Raw genomic sequence first — 14,819 nt, 5'->3', positions numbered from 1 at the left:
GATATGGTGGATATGACATTCCTTTTTAATTGTATTAGGGGCGGTCGGGTAGCCTAGTGGTTAAAGCGTTCGCTCGTCACGCCGCTGACCCGGGTTCGATTCCCGACATGGGTACAATGTAGGAAGCCAATTTCTGGTCTCCCCCGCCGTGATGTTGCAGGAATATTGCTAAAAGCGGCGAAAAACCACACTCACGCACTCACTCACGCTTAATTGTATTGTTTTTAATTGATATAAAACCTGTCTATTTGTTGTCAACGCTGTCCTTGAAAGAACAGGCCTCGTCATCAAATAAATTAGATTCCAAACTTGTCGTTTCAAGCATTGAGAAGGCAGTGTCAAAGTACATTGTACATAGAGTACACTGAAATAGGGTTTGACATTACTTCCATCATCTTCCCGAGGCAAGAGAGTTAACTGACTTTAAAAGTCCAGTTTCCACCCTTGCCGAACTAGGCTGGAATTCCTGGGCTCGATCGTAGCGCCACCAGTGGCTATTACGAGTAATGTCCTTTCTATGTCTCTCCTATTGACCAATCAGATTCAACCTCTCGTATCACTAGCATTTGCTTCAAAACAAAACGGTGGCGCCCAGTCAAGATGATCTGATCGATAATCAAGATCTATATTGTGATCAAACGAGTCTTACATCGCGAAGTGCATCAAATCACGTGAGCACCTTGATTAAACACATGAAAAGAAATAGAAAATATTTGTTGACAACGAGTTAGCGGTGCACATGCTTTGCAAATCCTGCAGTCGACCGAACTATGCATGACACTTTACGAACTGGATTTCGATGTCGGTGCGCGATTTTGATTGGACTATGCATAGACTCGTTAGTCCAGCCAAAATGTAACTCCATAATACCAGCCTAGTTCGGCAAGGGTGGAAACTGGACTTTTATAGTCAGTTAACTCACTTGCCTCGGGAAGATGTACTTCCATGTGGTAAAAACCTTTTTCGAAAAGACGACCATAATAACGGCTGAGGATATGTTGTAACCATATGAGGGATAAAGTCACCCAACAATACAAATTATGGGCGTGACGCACAGTGGCGTTGAAATAAATTTGCAGTATTGTGCACATACAGTGCAGATATATTTACGACGTTCCATGTCACTGGGGACAGGCGACATTCCCCGTAGGCAGATTCCGCGGTGGTGCAGACGAAGGATGTTTCAGCTGAACAAGCCTTTTCGCAGGATTCAGGGTCAGATATGTAAAGTCTGAGATCATTATGCTCCATTAGACCAACGCCTGTAAACTGCGTGTATTCGTTTCCATATGATGCGCACGCTGAAATAGACATTTCTTGTTAACACACAATAAACAATTGGACAGAACATCCTTAAACACGCCTTTGCGCAGGATTCAGGGTCAGATATTGAATGAGTGGCATTATTATATCCCATACAACAACGTCTGTCAACTGCGTGTATTCATTTCCGTGTGATGCGCACGCTGGAATAGACATTTCTTGTTACCACAATAACCAATTGGACAGAACTTCCTAAAACACGCCTTTTGCGCTGGATTCAGGGTCAGATATCCCATTAGACCTACGCCTGTAAACTGCATGTATTCGTTTCCGTATGATGCGCACGCTGGAAAAGACATTTCTTATTACACACAATGAACAATTTTTTGACTTAACAGCACTTAAGCTGTCTCATATTTTTATCTGTGTGTTGGGTCGGGGGGATGTCATAATGATTGGATAGTTGCCACTTTTGTGAAGCCTATGTGCCCGAATGTGGTGCTGACAAACGTAACTAGGCATGACAACGTTGGTAGAGTTTTTACACCGCTTTGAACACTATTTCAGTTATACCTCGGCGTACCAGCATTACGTGGGAAGTGAGGTGAGGTAAACGGGGTTTTAAGTCGCGTCCAAGATTATTGCACTTATATCGTGACGTGCATGCACGTGTGTGTGTGGCTACTTGTACTCGTCCGGACTGATGCCGATTTATAGTGCTAGCTCAGTAGATACCATGCATGAATGAAAATCCATCTCAGAAACAGTATACTGACACCGAGGGGACCAGTCCTTGTTTTATCCCCTTAATGTCGAGCGCCGGGCGAGGTGAAAACAAGTACCTTCTTTTAACGTCTTTTGGTATGACGCGGCCGGAGATCGATATGGCGATCCGAGCGGACGCTCTACCACTAGACCACGGAGGCGGCCCGCTTTATGTGGGAGGAAAGCCCGAAGTATTGAAGATGTTTTCATCATCACATGTACTCACTTACTTGGTTATAGGATTTTCGTATGCTCGTAAGTATGCCTGGCTGATATGATAATACTTGTCAATTAGGCATTAAAACAGTTTTAAATTGCGAGAGTAAGAGGGGCAATATTTAACATCGCAGCTATATCCGGCCTGTAGTGGGACAGACAAACCAGAGGCTAAAAGGGCGTACAACGATCCACGTCACAGAGCCAGTCGCCGAGTCACGTACGGAATTAGTCATCCAGTCACTTACGGATGGCCCAGTCGTCTGAGACCCCGCGATTCGCTGTGCAGAGTTGCGTCCCTTTGGCACGACAGAAACCCATGATTGTGGGTTCGATTCCCGGTTCGCCCCGATTATGTGTCTCGGTTTGTCAGCACCATAGCCGTGCCCGTGGGTTTCACCGAAGTGGTAAACGTCTGAGACCTGCATCACCTCGGGCTTTTATCCCACATTAAACTGACACGCCGTGATATAACTGGAATACTGTTAAAAGCGGCGTTAAACCCAACTTACTCACTCACTCACTTACGGAATCAGCCACCCAGGCACCAACCGATTCAGTCATCGAGTCAGTCAGCGAATCAGCCACCGCGTCAGATATGGATTCGGTTACCTAATCATGCAACTGGTCAGTCAGCTAGTTTTTCATGGATTCAATCACTGCGTCAGCCATCGATCCTGTCATCGTGTCAGCCACCGATTCGGTTACCTAATCATGCAACTAGTCAGTCAGCGAGTTTTTCGTGGATTCAATCACTGCGTCAGCCATCGGTCCTGTCACCGTGTCAGCCACCGATTCGGTTACCTAATCATGCAACTAGTCAGTCAGCGAGTTTTTCATGGATTCAATCACTGCGTCAGCCATCGATCCTGTCACCGTGCCAGCCACCGATTCGGTTACCTAATCATGCAACTAGTCAGTCGGCGAGTTTTTCATGGATTCAATCACTGCGTCAGCCATCGATCCTGTCACCGTGTCAGCCACCGATTCGGTTACCTAATCATGCAACTAGTCAGTCAGCGAGTTTTTCATGGATTCAATCCTTACGTCAGCCATCGATCCTGTCACCGTGTCAGTCAGTCACCAAGACAGTAACCGAGTCAGTCACCGTGTCAGTCAACGATTCAGTCATCGAATCCGTCACCCGAACTGACCACCTATTTCTTTTTTTAGTTGGCTTTTACGACAGTTTGTTGAACAAGACTGCTTCCGATATCCTCACGTTTTTTTCAATACAGAGAACACTCCATGGGGAATCCGTGGCAAAGAAGGTTCCAAACACTCTATGTTTGAAATGAATCGGATAAGATTTGTCACTGCGTTTGGAATTGCTTCTTGCGCCGCTTTTAGCCATGTTCCAACAATACCACGGCGGGAAACGCTAAAAATGGGCTTCCAACATACTACAAATCTGGAATCGAGTCTGAACCAATAGTCTAGCCCTCGGCCCCCGTAATTGTGTGTCGTGGTGGTCCACAATGCCAGGTTTTCCTGGCTCTAATTTGATCTATAAGCTGTGTGTTATGGATAACTCCCTTATTACAAATGAGGGCGACTATTGTCGTAGATTCTCACACCTTTGTCAAGCAAGTGATTTTTATAACTTGATATTTATCACTTGTTGATATAGATGTTAGTATCTACACTGAAACATCACTTGCTTGATAAATTTGTTGGTAGTTTATTCATTAGAACGCTTCCTTGTTCATTCATTCTGATTAATATAAAGGACACACCCGGCCAAGTGACCCCAAGTAGCGTATGCTTAGCTTAAGAACCGAATAAAATGAACGTTCGGTGGTCATGATGTGTGCCCTGGCTGACTGTGTCCGCGTACCCCGATGTGACCAAGTCACACAATATTCACTCACTATTTAGAGTCCCGTGAGGATTCCCGGTAAGAAGTTTTTCACCAGCCATGCTTGTCGTAAGAGGCGACTAACGGTATCGGGTGGTTAGGCTCGCTAAGTTGGTTGATGCATATGTCATCATATCCCAATTGCGTAGATTGATGCTCATGATATCAACCACTGGATTGCCCCTGGTACAGACTTTATTTTTTAGAGACCGACGTAAAGCTGGAATATTGCTGAGTGCGGCATTAAAAAACAAACAAACAAACTGCTGTGTGTCAGTGAACCTTGTTTCAGGCCGCAGTGGGCAATATTCCATCTATGTGACGGCGAAACTTATCGAGTCTGGACCAGGAGACCAGATTTATGGCACAAGTTACGACAAGACATTGTAACCAGTAGATCCTCATTGGTTGGCGCCTGCGACAAGCATTTGCATTTACGTAACGTACTTACATTTCACGCACGATTTCGTGGAGGGGTCAAAGCTGCGCCCGAAGCCACATCCACACAGCCCTGTCCTGAAGGAGGCGGTCACAGGACACCCAGTCGACTCGCACCGTCGGGTGACAATTTGCAGTTCTGGAAATAATCATAAACAGTGAACTATCACAGAGGTTATCTATCCAACAGTCAAGAGAAATAGAAATATATATACACACAAGATACATCTCTGTAAAATTAATTTCGGGCGTGCTGATCAATATCTGATGTGTTCACCATGTCGGGCGACACATGCACGACACCCTGTTGGCATACTGTTGAGTAGCTCGCGTATGGTTAGCCTTTCCGAAGCGCTACCCCAAGCTGGATGTACACCATCCGCACGAGAACATCCCACAGATGCTCCGTTGGGGATATGTCATGGGACTTAGTGGGCCAATCCAATGTCCGTATGCCTTCTGGTGATGACCTTTGCACGATGTGTCTGGCATTGTCATCTTAAAGTTCAACATTTTTGCTGACAATTCTAGCGAATGGAACAACAACAGCGCGCAAATTTTTTGTCAACATATCGCTCGCCAGTCAAATGTCCATTCACAATAACCAAATAAATCAGTTCACCTGCCATGTGTGATACCGCCCTACACAATGTCACCACAGCCCCCAAATCTATCACGGTCAAGAATTACCGCTCGCCGCCACGTCGGCAACAACGTTTTTATGCTATCTGTAAATCGGAGGTAACACCTTGACTTGTCTGCAAACATGGTAGCCAACCCCAATCGTTTTCGCCTTTGGTAAGCTGTTAAGGTCAGACCCTTCACATGACGCTTTGCGTTCAGGCGGTCTGCATATTGTCGGTTTTAACGGTAGATTTTGAAACAAGCCTTCCTGTTATTGTACGGAAAGCTCCATTGATAACAGGAGAGTATTTGAATCTATTGCATAGTGAAATTAATGTTATGAGACGATCTTGACAAGGTTGACTCTGTTGCCAATACTTGTACCACTGTCGAGAAATTTTCAGATGCAACGTCACAGTATTGAAAATGTACACCTCAACAGCTGCATAAAGATCATTGGTTCACTTATTTTTGGCCGGTAGTATATATTAACTGTGTGTACCATAAGTGGAAGAAAGAAATGGATGAAGCACAAACTAAATCACTTTAGATTAGGTGATACAAAATACCTGTACATATACTGAACCATCGTAGGCTTGTAGATTATAGGGCAGTACCTACATACATGTATACATTTTGTTCTCCTTTACATTTTTATTGCATGCAGATCATTTTCATAATTACATGAAAAGCATATGACATGTTGACCAGAACTTACGTTGTAGTATTCTGACAGTTTAAGCTGAATATTTTGGAAAGTTGGCACTCTTTGTTGTTTATGTAATGTAATGAGATTTTTTTAACAAATATAACTATTATACTTAAAAGGTCATTATGTCTTTCATGTTTAGTGTACAGTTTTTTTTGTAGAATGATCTCACTCCATTCTGAATCTCTTTTTGCTTCATTATTAAATTTCCACTAACAGTTTCAACGCGCATGCATTCTTTGTTTGTGAAATACATTGCTTCCAGGTATAAGAAACATTTAGATTGTTTTTCACCCATTTCCACCCTTAAAGCTTTTGATCTTATTAACATTCCATTTGGTTTAACCTGACTTATTTCTTCAAGTTCTCCATTATTCAGTTCAATTTCATTTCCTCAGTCATTTTTTACGCCTTCATTAGTTTCATTATTAAGTGATATAGTTAGCTGGTGTAATGATTCAGTCAAGTCTTTTTTTTCACGTTCCTTTTTTTGGCGGACGAGTGCGAAATTGTCCTACCGCGAATCATTGGTATTAATACTTCCCAAAACATCTGATCACTAATTATAAATTTATTTTCACCAGTATCTTCCTTATTGTACTGTTCTTTTGTTTCCATTATGACATTTTGACAGTTTTGACATATTCCGGGTCTCGTAAAAGAGAATTATTAAATTGCTAAAATCCTTTTCCGCGTTGAAAGTCTGATAATTTGAGAGTGATCGAAATAGGTGAATGGTCGGATTTACAGCTGGGTTGTATTCACATTACACAACAGAATGTACAAGATATCGATGTTGTTCAAATGATCTTTGTATTGAAACTGGGCGTTACACGGGTCTTAAGAGAGAAGAACGCATTTGTCATTCGTGCGCTCTGAATGACATTGAAGATGAATATCACTTCCTTTTATTACCATGTCAATCCCAATTTCTTTAAATTCGCATCTCTGCTAAACAACTCGAAGTATTGTACATTTATCATGCAATGAGACACGGGAAATATATTTTGTTATAGACTCTACTGCTCTGAATGTACTAATTATAAATGTACTATAGGCCTGTGGCCTCCTCAGTACGGAAATAAATAAACCGATACTTCAAATTATGAGATATTAATATATAATCTAACCGCCCTTGTTTTGATGGGGTAGGTTGTCGCCATGTTTATCGCTTTTCTGATGAATTAAAGTCTCTCGGGGGATCTATTAAATCAAAGTCTTCCTTAAGTCTAAATAATCTTTGTCTGGCTTTAGGATTGCTAATATGTTTGGCTAGGTGATACAATAAGTCCAACAAACCTGTACACGTACTGAACCACTTTGGGCTAGTATATTATACGGCACTACCTACGTATTGTATACATACTGAACCACTTTGGCAAGGTGCAACAACAAGGCCGAAATTCCTGAACTCATAGTTACCACAACTATTTTAAGCAAGAACCTGATTGTTTGTCTTCTGCATATAGCCATAGTCAGCAATTTTCCAGCTATTCGAAGTCGAAACAGTTAAAAATTGAGTGATTGAAATAATGAGCATCGATCCACGCAATAGGATACGATGACAAGCATCTACCAAGTCAGCGAGCCTGACCACCCGATCCCGTTAGTCACCTCAACACTTGGGTAAACTGGGAGATACAACTGTAGAGTCCACATACCTGTACACATAGTGAACCACTTCGAACCAGGAGAGTTGAGAAGATTTGAAGATTCGATTCTGTGGGGCAAGGCATGAAACCCCGAGCAGATGCCAGTCAGCTGGTTATGGATAAAACTCTTGCAAAGGGTGTCGTCATAACAACGAAGAAGGCAGTCGACGCGAGCAGACAAAACAGACGTCCATCTGAGGCCAGTTGTAGCGTTAAGGTCATCACGGTTGGGCATGGACTGCATGCTGCACGATATTGGTTCAGTGTCTACAAGAAGGAGTACGTTGAAGCACAACATTTGCAGAACATTCACAACTGTCTTGTACCAGGACATGATTATCTGTGCGTTGACACTGACTGGCGTCGTTTTGTTTCTGCACACACCAACCTTGCGTGTTCAACGATAAAGCGAAAATGAAATGTCCCAACGTCATGTGTGTCACGCTTCGGTGAAACGTGACAACAAAGAATGATCATGATGTCTCCCCTGAGGAAGCCTTTTAGCTCCAGAGAATTACTAATTCTGCCTTCCTCCCTTTTTAAAAATGATTGTTAACAACTATCGTCATTTAGTCCAAGGGTTGGATAAGGGTGTTGTTTCCTATGGGAATACATCCTTGTATAAAAAGGGAAGCAGTGTGTTGTCAAAGGGGAAACAATTCCTTGTATAATAAGGGAAGCTATGTGTTTTCATGGGGGAAACAGTGCCTTGTATAATAAGGGAAGTTATGTGTTGTCATGGGGAAAACAATTCCTTGTATAGTAAGGGAAGCTGTGTGTTGTCATATGGGAAACAATGCCTTGTATAAGAAGGGAAGCTGTGTGTTGTCAAAGGGGAAACAATTCCTTGTATAATGAGGGAAGCTGTGTGTTGTCATAGGGGAAACAGTGCCTTGTATAATAAAGGAAGTTGTGTGTTGTCATAGGTGAAACAATTCCTTGTATAAAAAGGGATGCTGTGTGTTTTCATAGGGAAAACAATTCCTTGTATAAAAAGGGAAGCAGTGTGTTGTCAAAGGGGAAACAATTACTTGTATAATAAGGGAAGCTATGTGTTTTCATGGGGGAAACAGTGCCTTGTATAATAAGGGAAGTTATGTGTTGTCATGGGGAAAACAATTCCTTGTATAGTAAGGGAAGCTGTGTGTTGTCATAGGGGAAACAATGCCTTGTATAATAAGGGAAGCTGTTTGTTGTCATAGGGGAAACAATGCCTTGTATAAGAAGGGAAGCTGTGTGTTGTCAAAGGGGAAACAATTCCTTGTATCATGAGGGAAGCTGTGTGTTGTCATAGGGGAAACATTCCCTTGTATAATAAGGTAAGTTATGTGTTGTCATAGGGGAAACAGTTCATTGTCTAATAAGGGAAGCTGTGTGTTGTCATAGGGGAAACGATTCCTTGTATAATAAAGAAAGCTGTGTGTTGTCATAGGGAAAACAATACCTTGTATAATAAAGAAAGCTGTGTGTGTTCATGGGGGAAACAATTCCTTGTATTATAAGGAAAGCTATGTGTTTTCATAGGGGAAACAATTCCTTGTATTATAAGGGAAGCTGTGTGTTGTCATAGGGGAAACAATTCCTTGTATAATAAGGAAAGATGTGTGTTGTCATAGGGATAACAATACCTTGTATAATGAGGAAAGCTGTGTGTTGTCATAGGGAAAACAATACCTTGTATAATAAAGAAAGCTGTTGGTGTTCATGGGGGAAACAATTCCTTGTATAACAAGGAAAGCTATGTGTTTTCATAGGGGAAACAATTCCTTGTATTATAAGGGAAGCTGTGTGTTGTCATAGGGGAAACAATTCCTTGTATAATAAGGAAAGATGTGTGTTGTCATAGGGAAAACAATACCTTGTATAATGAGGGAAGCTGTGTGTTGTCATAGGGAAACGATTCCTTGTATAATAAGGAAAGCTGTGTGTTGTCATAGGGAAAACAATACCTTGTATAATAAAGAAAGCTGTGTGTGTTCATGGGGGAAACAATTCCTTGTATAATAAGGAAAGCTATGTGTTTTCATAGGGGAAACAATTCCTTGTATTATAAGGGAAGCTGTGTGTTGTCATAGGGGAAACAATTCCATGTATAATAAGGAAAGATGTGTGTTGTCATAGGGAAAACAATACCTTATATAATGAGGGAAGCTGTGTGTTGTCATAGGGGAAACGATTCCTTGTATAATAAGGAAAGCTGTGTGTTGTCATAGGGAAAACAATACCTTGTATAATAAAGAAAGCTGTGTGTGTTCATGGGGGAAACAATTCCTTGTATAATAAGGAAAGCTATGTGTTTTCATAGGGGAAACAATTCCTTGTATTATAAGGGAAGCTGTGTGTTGTCATAGGGGAAACAATTCCTTGTATAATAAGGAAAGATGTGTGTTGTCATAGGGAAAACAATACCTTGTATAATGAGGGAAGCTGTGTGTTGTCATAGGGGAAACGATTCCTTGTATAATGAGGAAAGCTGTGTGTTGTCATAGGGAAAACAATACCTTGTATAATAAAGAAAGCTGTGCGTTGTCATAGGGGAAACGATTCCTTGTATAATAAGGAAAGATGTGTGTTGTCATAGGGAAAACAATACCTTGTATAATGAGGGAAGCTGTGTGTTGTCATAGGGGAAACGATTCCTTGTATAATAAGGAAAGCTGTGTGTTGTCATAGGGAAAACAATACCTTGTATAATAAAGAAAGCTGTGTGTGTTCATGGGGGAAACAATTCCTTGTATAATAAGGAAAGCTATGTGTTTTCATAGGGGAAACAATTCCTTGTATTATAAGGGAAGCTGTGTGTTGTCATAGGGGAAACAATTCCTTGTATAATAAGGAAAGATGTGTGTTGTCATAGGGAAAACAATACCTTGTATAATGAGGGAAGCTGTGTGTTGTCATAGGGAAACAATTCCTTGTATAATAAGGAAAGATGTGTGTTGTCATAGGGAAAACAATACCTTGTATAATAAAGAAAGCTGTGCGTTGTCATAGGGGAAACGATTCCTTGTATAATAAGGAAAGATGTGTGTTGTCATAGGGAAAACAATACCTTGTATAATGAGGGAAGCTGTGTGTTGTCATAGGGGAAACGATTCCTTGTATAATAAGGAAAGCTGTGTGTTGTCATAGGGAAAACAATACCTTGTATAATAAAGAAAGCTGTGTGTGTTCATGGGGGAAACAATTTCTTGTATAATAAGGAAAGCTATGTGTTTTCATAGGGGAAACAATTCCTTGTATTATAAGGGAAGCTGTGTGTTGTCATAGGGGAAACAATTCCTTGTATAATAAGGAAAGATGTGTGTTGTCATAGGGAAAACAATACCTTGTATAATGAGGGAAGCTGTGTGTTGTCATAGGGGAAACAATTCCTTGTATAATGAGGAAAGCTGTGTGTTGTCATAGGGAAAACAATACCTTGTATAATAAAGGAAGCTGTGTGTGTTCATGGGGGAAACAATTCCTTGTATAATAAGGAAAGCTATGTGTTTTCATAGGGGAAACAATTCCTTGTATTATAAGGGAAGCTGTGTGTTGTCATAGGGGAAACAATTCTTTGTATAATAAGGAAAGATGTGTGTTGTCATAGGGAAAACAATACCTTGTATAATGAGGGAAGCTGTGTGTTGTCATAGGGGAAACGATTCCTTGTATTATAAGGAAAGCTGTGTGTTGTCATAGGGAAAACTATACCTTGTATAATAAAGAAAGCTGTGTGTGTTCATGGGGGAAACAATTCCTTGTATAATAAGGAAAGCTATGTGTTTTCATAGGGGAAACAATTCCTTGTATTATAAGGGAAGCTGTGTGTTGTCATAGGGGAAGCAATTCCTTGTATAATAAGGAAAGATGTGTGTTGTCATAGGGAAAACAATACCTTGTATAATGAGGGAAGCTGTGTATTGTCATAGGGGAAACGATTCCTTGTATAATAAGGAAAGCTGTGTGTTGTCATAGGGAAAACAATTCCTTGTATAATAAAGAAAGCTGTGTGTGTTCATGGGGGAAACAATTCCTTGTATAATAAGGAAAGATGTGTGTTGTCATAGGGAAAACAATACCTTGTATAATGAGGGAAGCTGTGTTTTGTCATAGGGGAAACGATTCCTTGTATAATGAGGAAAGCTGTGTGTTGTCATATGAGAAACAATGCCTTGTATAATAAGGGAAGCTATGTGTTGTCATATGAGAAACAATGCCTTGTATAATAAGGAAAGCTGTGTGTTGTCATAGGGGAAACAATTCCTTGTATAATAAGGGAAGCTGTGTGTTGTCATAGGGGAAACAATTCCTTGTATAATAAGGGAAGCTGTGTGTTGTCATAGGGGAAACAATTCCTTGTATAATAAGGGAAGCTATGTGTTGTCTTCGGGGAAACAATTCCTTGTATAATATGTGAAAGCTCTGTAATGCAATAGGGGAAACAATGCCTTGTATAATAAGGGAAGCTGTGTATTGTCATAGGGGAAACGATTCCTTGTATAATAAGGAAAGCTGTGTATTGTCATAGGGAAAACAATACCTTGTATAATAAAGGAAGCTGTGTGTGTTCATGGGGGAAACAATTCCTTGTATAATAAAGAAAGCTATGTGTTTTCATAGGGGTAACAATTCCTTGTATAATAAGGGAAGCTGTGTGTTGTCATAGGGAAAACAATACCTTGTATAATAAAGAAAGCTGTGTGTTGTCATAGGGAAAACAATACCTTGTATAATAAAGGAAGCTGTGTGTGTTCATGGGGGAAACAATTCCTTGTATAATAAAGAAAGCTATGTGTTTTCATAGGGGTAACAATTCCTTGTATTATAGGGGAAGCTGTGCGTTGTCATAGGGGAAACAATTCCTTGTATAATAAGGAAAGATGTGTGTTGTCATAGGGAAAACAATACCTTGTATAATGAGGGAAGCTGTGTGTTGTCATAGGGGAAACGATTCCTTGTATAATAGGAAAGCTGTGTGTTTTCATATGAGAAACAATTCCTTGTATAATAGGAAAGCTATGTGTTGTCATATGAGAAACAATTCCTTGTATAATAAGGGAAGCTATGTGTTGTCATATGAGAAACAATTCCTTGTATAATAAGGGAAGCTGTGTGTTGTCATATGAGAAACAATTCCTTGTATAATAGGAAAGCTATGTGTTGTCATATGAGAAACAATTCCTTGTATAATAAGGGAAGCTGTGTGTTGTCATATGAGAAACAATTCCTTGTATAATAAGGGAAGCTATGTGTTGTCTTCGGGGAAACAATTCCTTGTATAATATGTGAAAGCTCTGTAATGCAATAGGGGAAACAATTCCTTGTATAATAAGGGAAGGCTCTGTAATGTCATAGGGGAAACAAAGCCTTTTATTGAAAGCGCAGCTGTGTGTTTGTCTATGTACATTCATCATGCAACAATGAGACACAGGAAAAATATAATGTTATAGACTCTACGTATACTGCTTTGAATGTACTTATTATAAATGTACTTAAGGCCTGTGGCCTCCTCAGTTCGGAAAAAAAGAAACCGATACTTCAAATTATCGGATATTAATAATTAATCTAAACGCCCTTGTTTTTGGGGGGTAGGCTGTCGCCAAGAGTTGAAATCTCTCCTCGGATCTATTAAATCAAAGTCTTCCTTAAGTTAAAATCATCTTTGTCTGGCTTTAGGAACTTTAGGAATCTTGTGAATAATCTCAGATAATATTCCAATCGCCTCAAAGAAGCAATGAGGGAAGAAGTGTGTTGTCATGGGGGAAACAGTGCTTTGTATAATACGGGAAGCTATGTGTTTTTATAAAGGAAACAATGCCTTGTATAACAAGGTAAAACTCCGTAATGTAATAGGAGAAACAATACCTTGTATTGTAAGGGAAGCTGTGTGTTTATCTATGTTCATTTATCATGCAATGAAGCTGTTTGTTTCGTAGTGGAAATATAAGCGACAAAACATGTTCCCATTCTTCAGATATCTCTGCAAAAAGCAGAGTCGATCGTACGATTCCGACTACATGTTGAGCATGTGTTATAAATCACTATCCATTAGTGATGATATATATAGGTGTTCGTGAAAAGGTGAGCGTATCCCATCGGTGGCACTCCACACACACATATGCAAGTCAAGTGTTAACACGAAAACACACGGGAAAAATAATGAACTGGAGAGTGTTGTCACCAATGCATCAACTTGGTAATGACTTGCACATCGTCAGGTATTCAACTATGGACCAAAATATTGTGATCAGCCTCCCAACAATTCTGATCCAGCTGTAAAATCATTTTGGGTGTTGTCGAGGCCATAAGGGGAATCCGTCGAATCCGTCGAACGTCGATTCCAAAGCCCAATAAAAATCAGTACAAAGAGACATATATTGATGGGTCCAGCCAATGTACCACCAAATCCTTGTCACGGAAGGCTTTTCTTTATATTCACAGAAAGTATTTGAGACAAGTTGAATTATTGACATGGACAAGTTGTAATCCCCTTCTTGCTGATCAGTTTCTTAAACGTCACACAAAGCGATTCGGCCAAGAACTAACACATAAGGGATATCGATAATCAGATATCGTTCAGTAACGCTCAAATATCCAATTCCCTTCTACTGATTTACTCTCCTAGAAATAAAGACTACTATATAGCTGACACGCCTGTTTCATATTAAGATCTATGCATAAAGATTAAGAGTTACAAAACACGGTATGACCAGAGGGGTGATTTCAACTTTCCAATAGTCAATTTTCCCTTTACGTCAAGCAATACAGTGCAAGCACGCTCTTTCTTCGAAAAAAATGTTTGATCAAGGTTAAAACATTCAAGGCTTCAATAAAGCTCTCAAAAAGTTTTAGTGTTGACATGTGGAGGACATTTCCAAATTGCACGCATCAGTGACAAAATTAATTTCCGATTCAATTCCCTATTTTGACTTGTATGTTCCCGTGTGTTTCCAGGTGAACAATTGGCTTACCTTTATATATTTTTTGGGACAGGTGCCATCGGTAGGGCAGGATACGCTCATCACCTATTTGCGAACACCTGGTCTCATCACTATTTGATAGTGATTTATGCATACAAGTTCCTGATGTATTCGGAATCGTACACGTTTTCAATCTAAACCTCTATATCAGTGAAGATAATGACGTAAATGGGTAATAGAACAAAGGGACAAGTGTTTATGGTTTGTCATTTTACTTTACCTCTTGTACCTCTAGTACTAAGACTAATAATCAATACTAATGAATGTTCATAAACAGAATGTTTTGGGTGTTGTTCTGTTATCACGTAAGAGGTAAATATTAACCATTA

At 40.2% G+C, this 14,819-nt stretch overlaps 1 protein-coding gene across 1 annotated transcript; it reads right to left on the bottom strand.

The window, feature by feature from the left end:
• Positions 1-934: 934 nt before the first annotated feature.
• On the bottom strand, positions 935-7,913 carry LOC125376960. Its single transcript, XM_048389635.1, has 3 exons — positions 7,535-7,913; positions 4,554-4,679; positions 935-1,301 (listed from the first exon to the last, which is right to left on the bottom strand). Exons 1-3 carry the CDS (start codon positions 7,857-7,859, stop codon positions 1,039-1,041), a joined length of 714 nt encoding a protein of 237 aa, XP_048245592.1. The 5' UTR covers positions 7,860-7,913; the 3' UTR covers positions 935-1,038.
• Positions 7,914-14,819: the final 6,906 nt, after the last annotated feature.

Source organism: Haliotis rufescens, unplaced genomic scaffold (assembly GCF_023055435.1).
Source record: "Haliotis rufescens isolate VD_foot unplaced genomic scaffold, xgHalRufe1.0.p SCAF_8, whole genome shotgun sequence".
Classification (NCBI taxonomy): Eukaryota; Metazoa; Mollusca; class Gastropoda; order Lepetellida; family Haliotidae; genus Haliotis; species Haliotis rufescens.
This window is presented reverse-complemented; position numbering and strand designations above follow the sequence as displayed.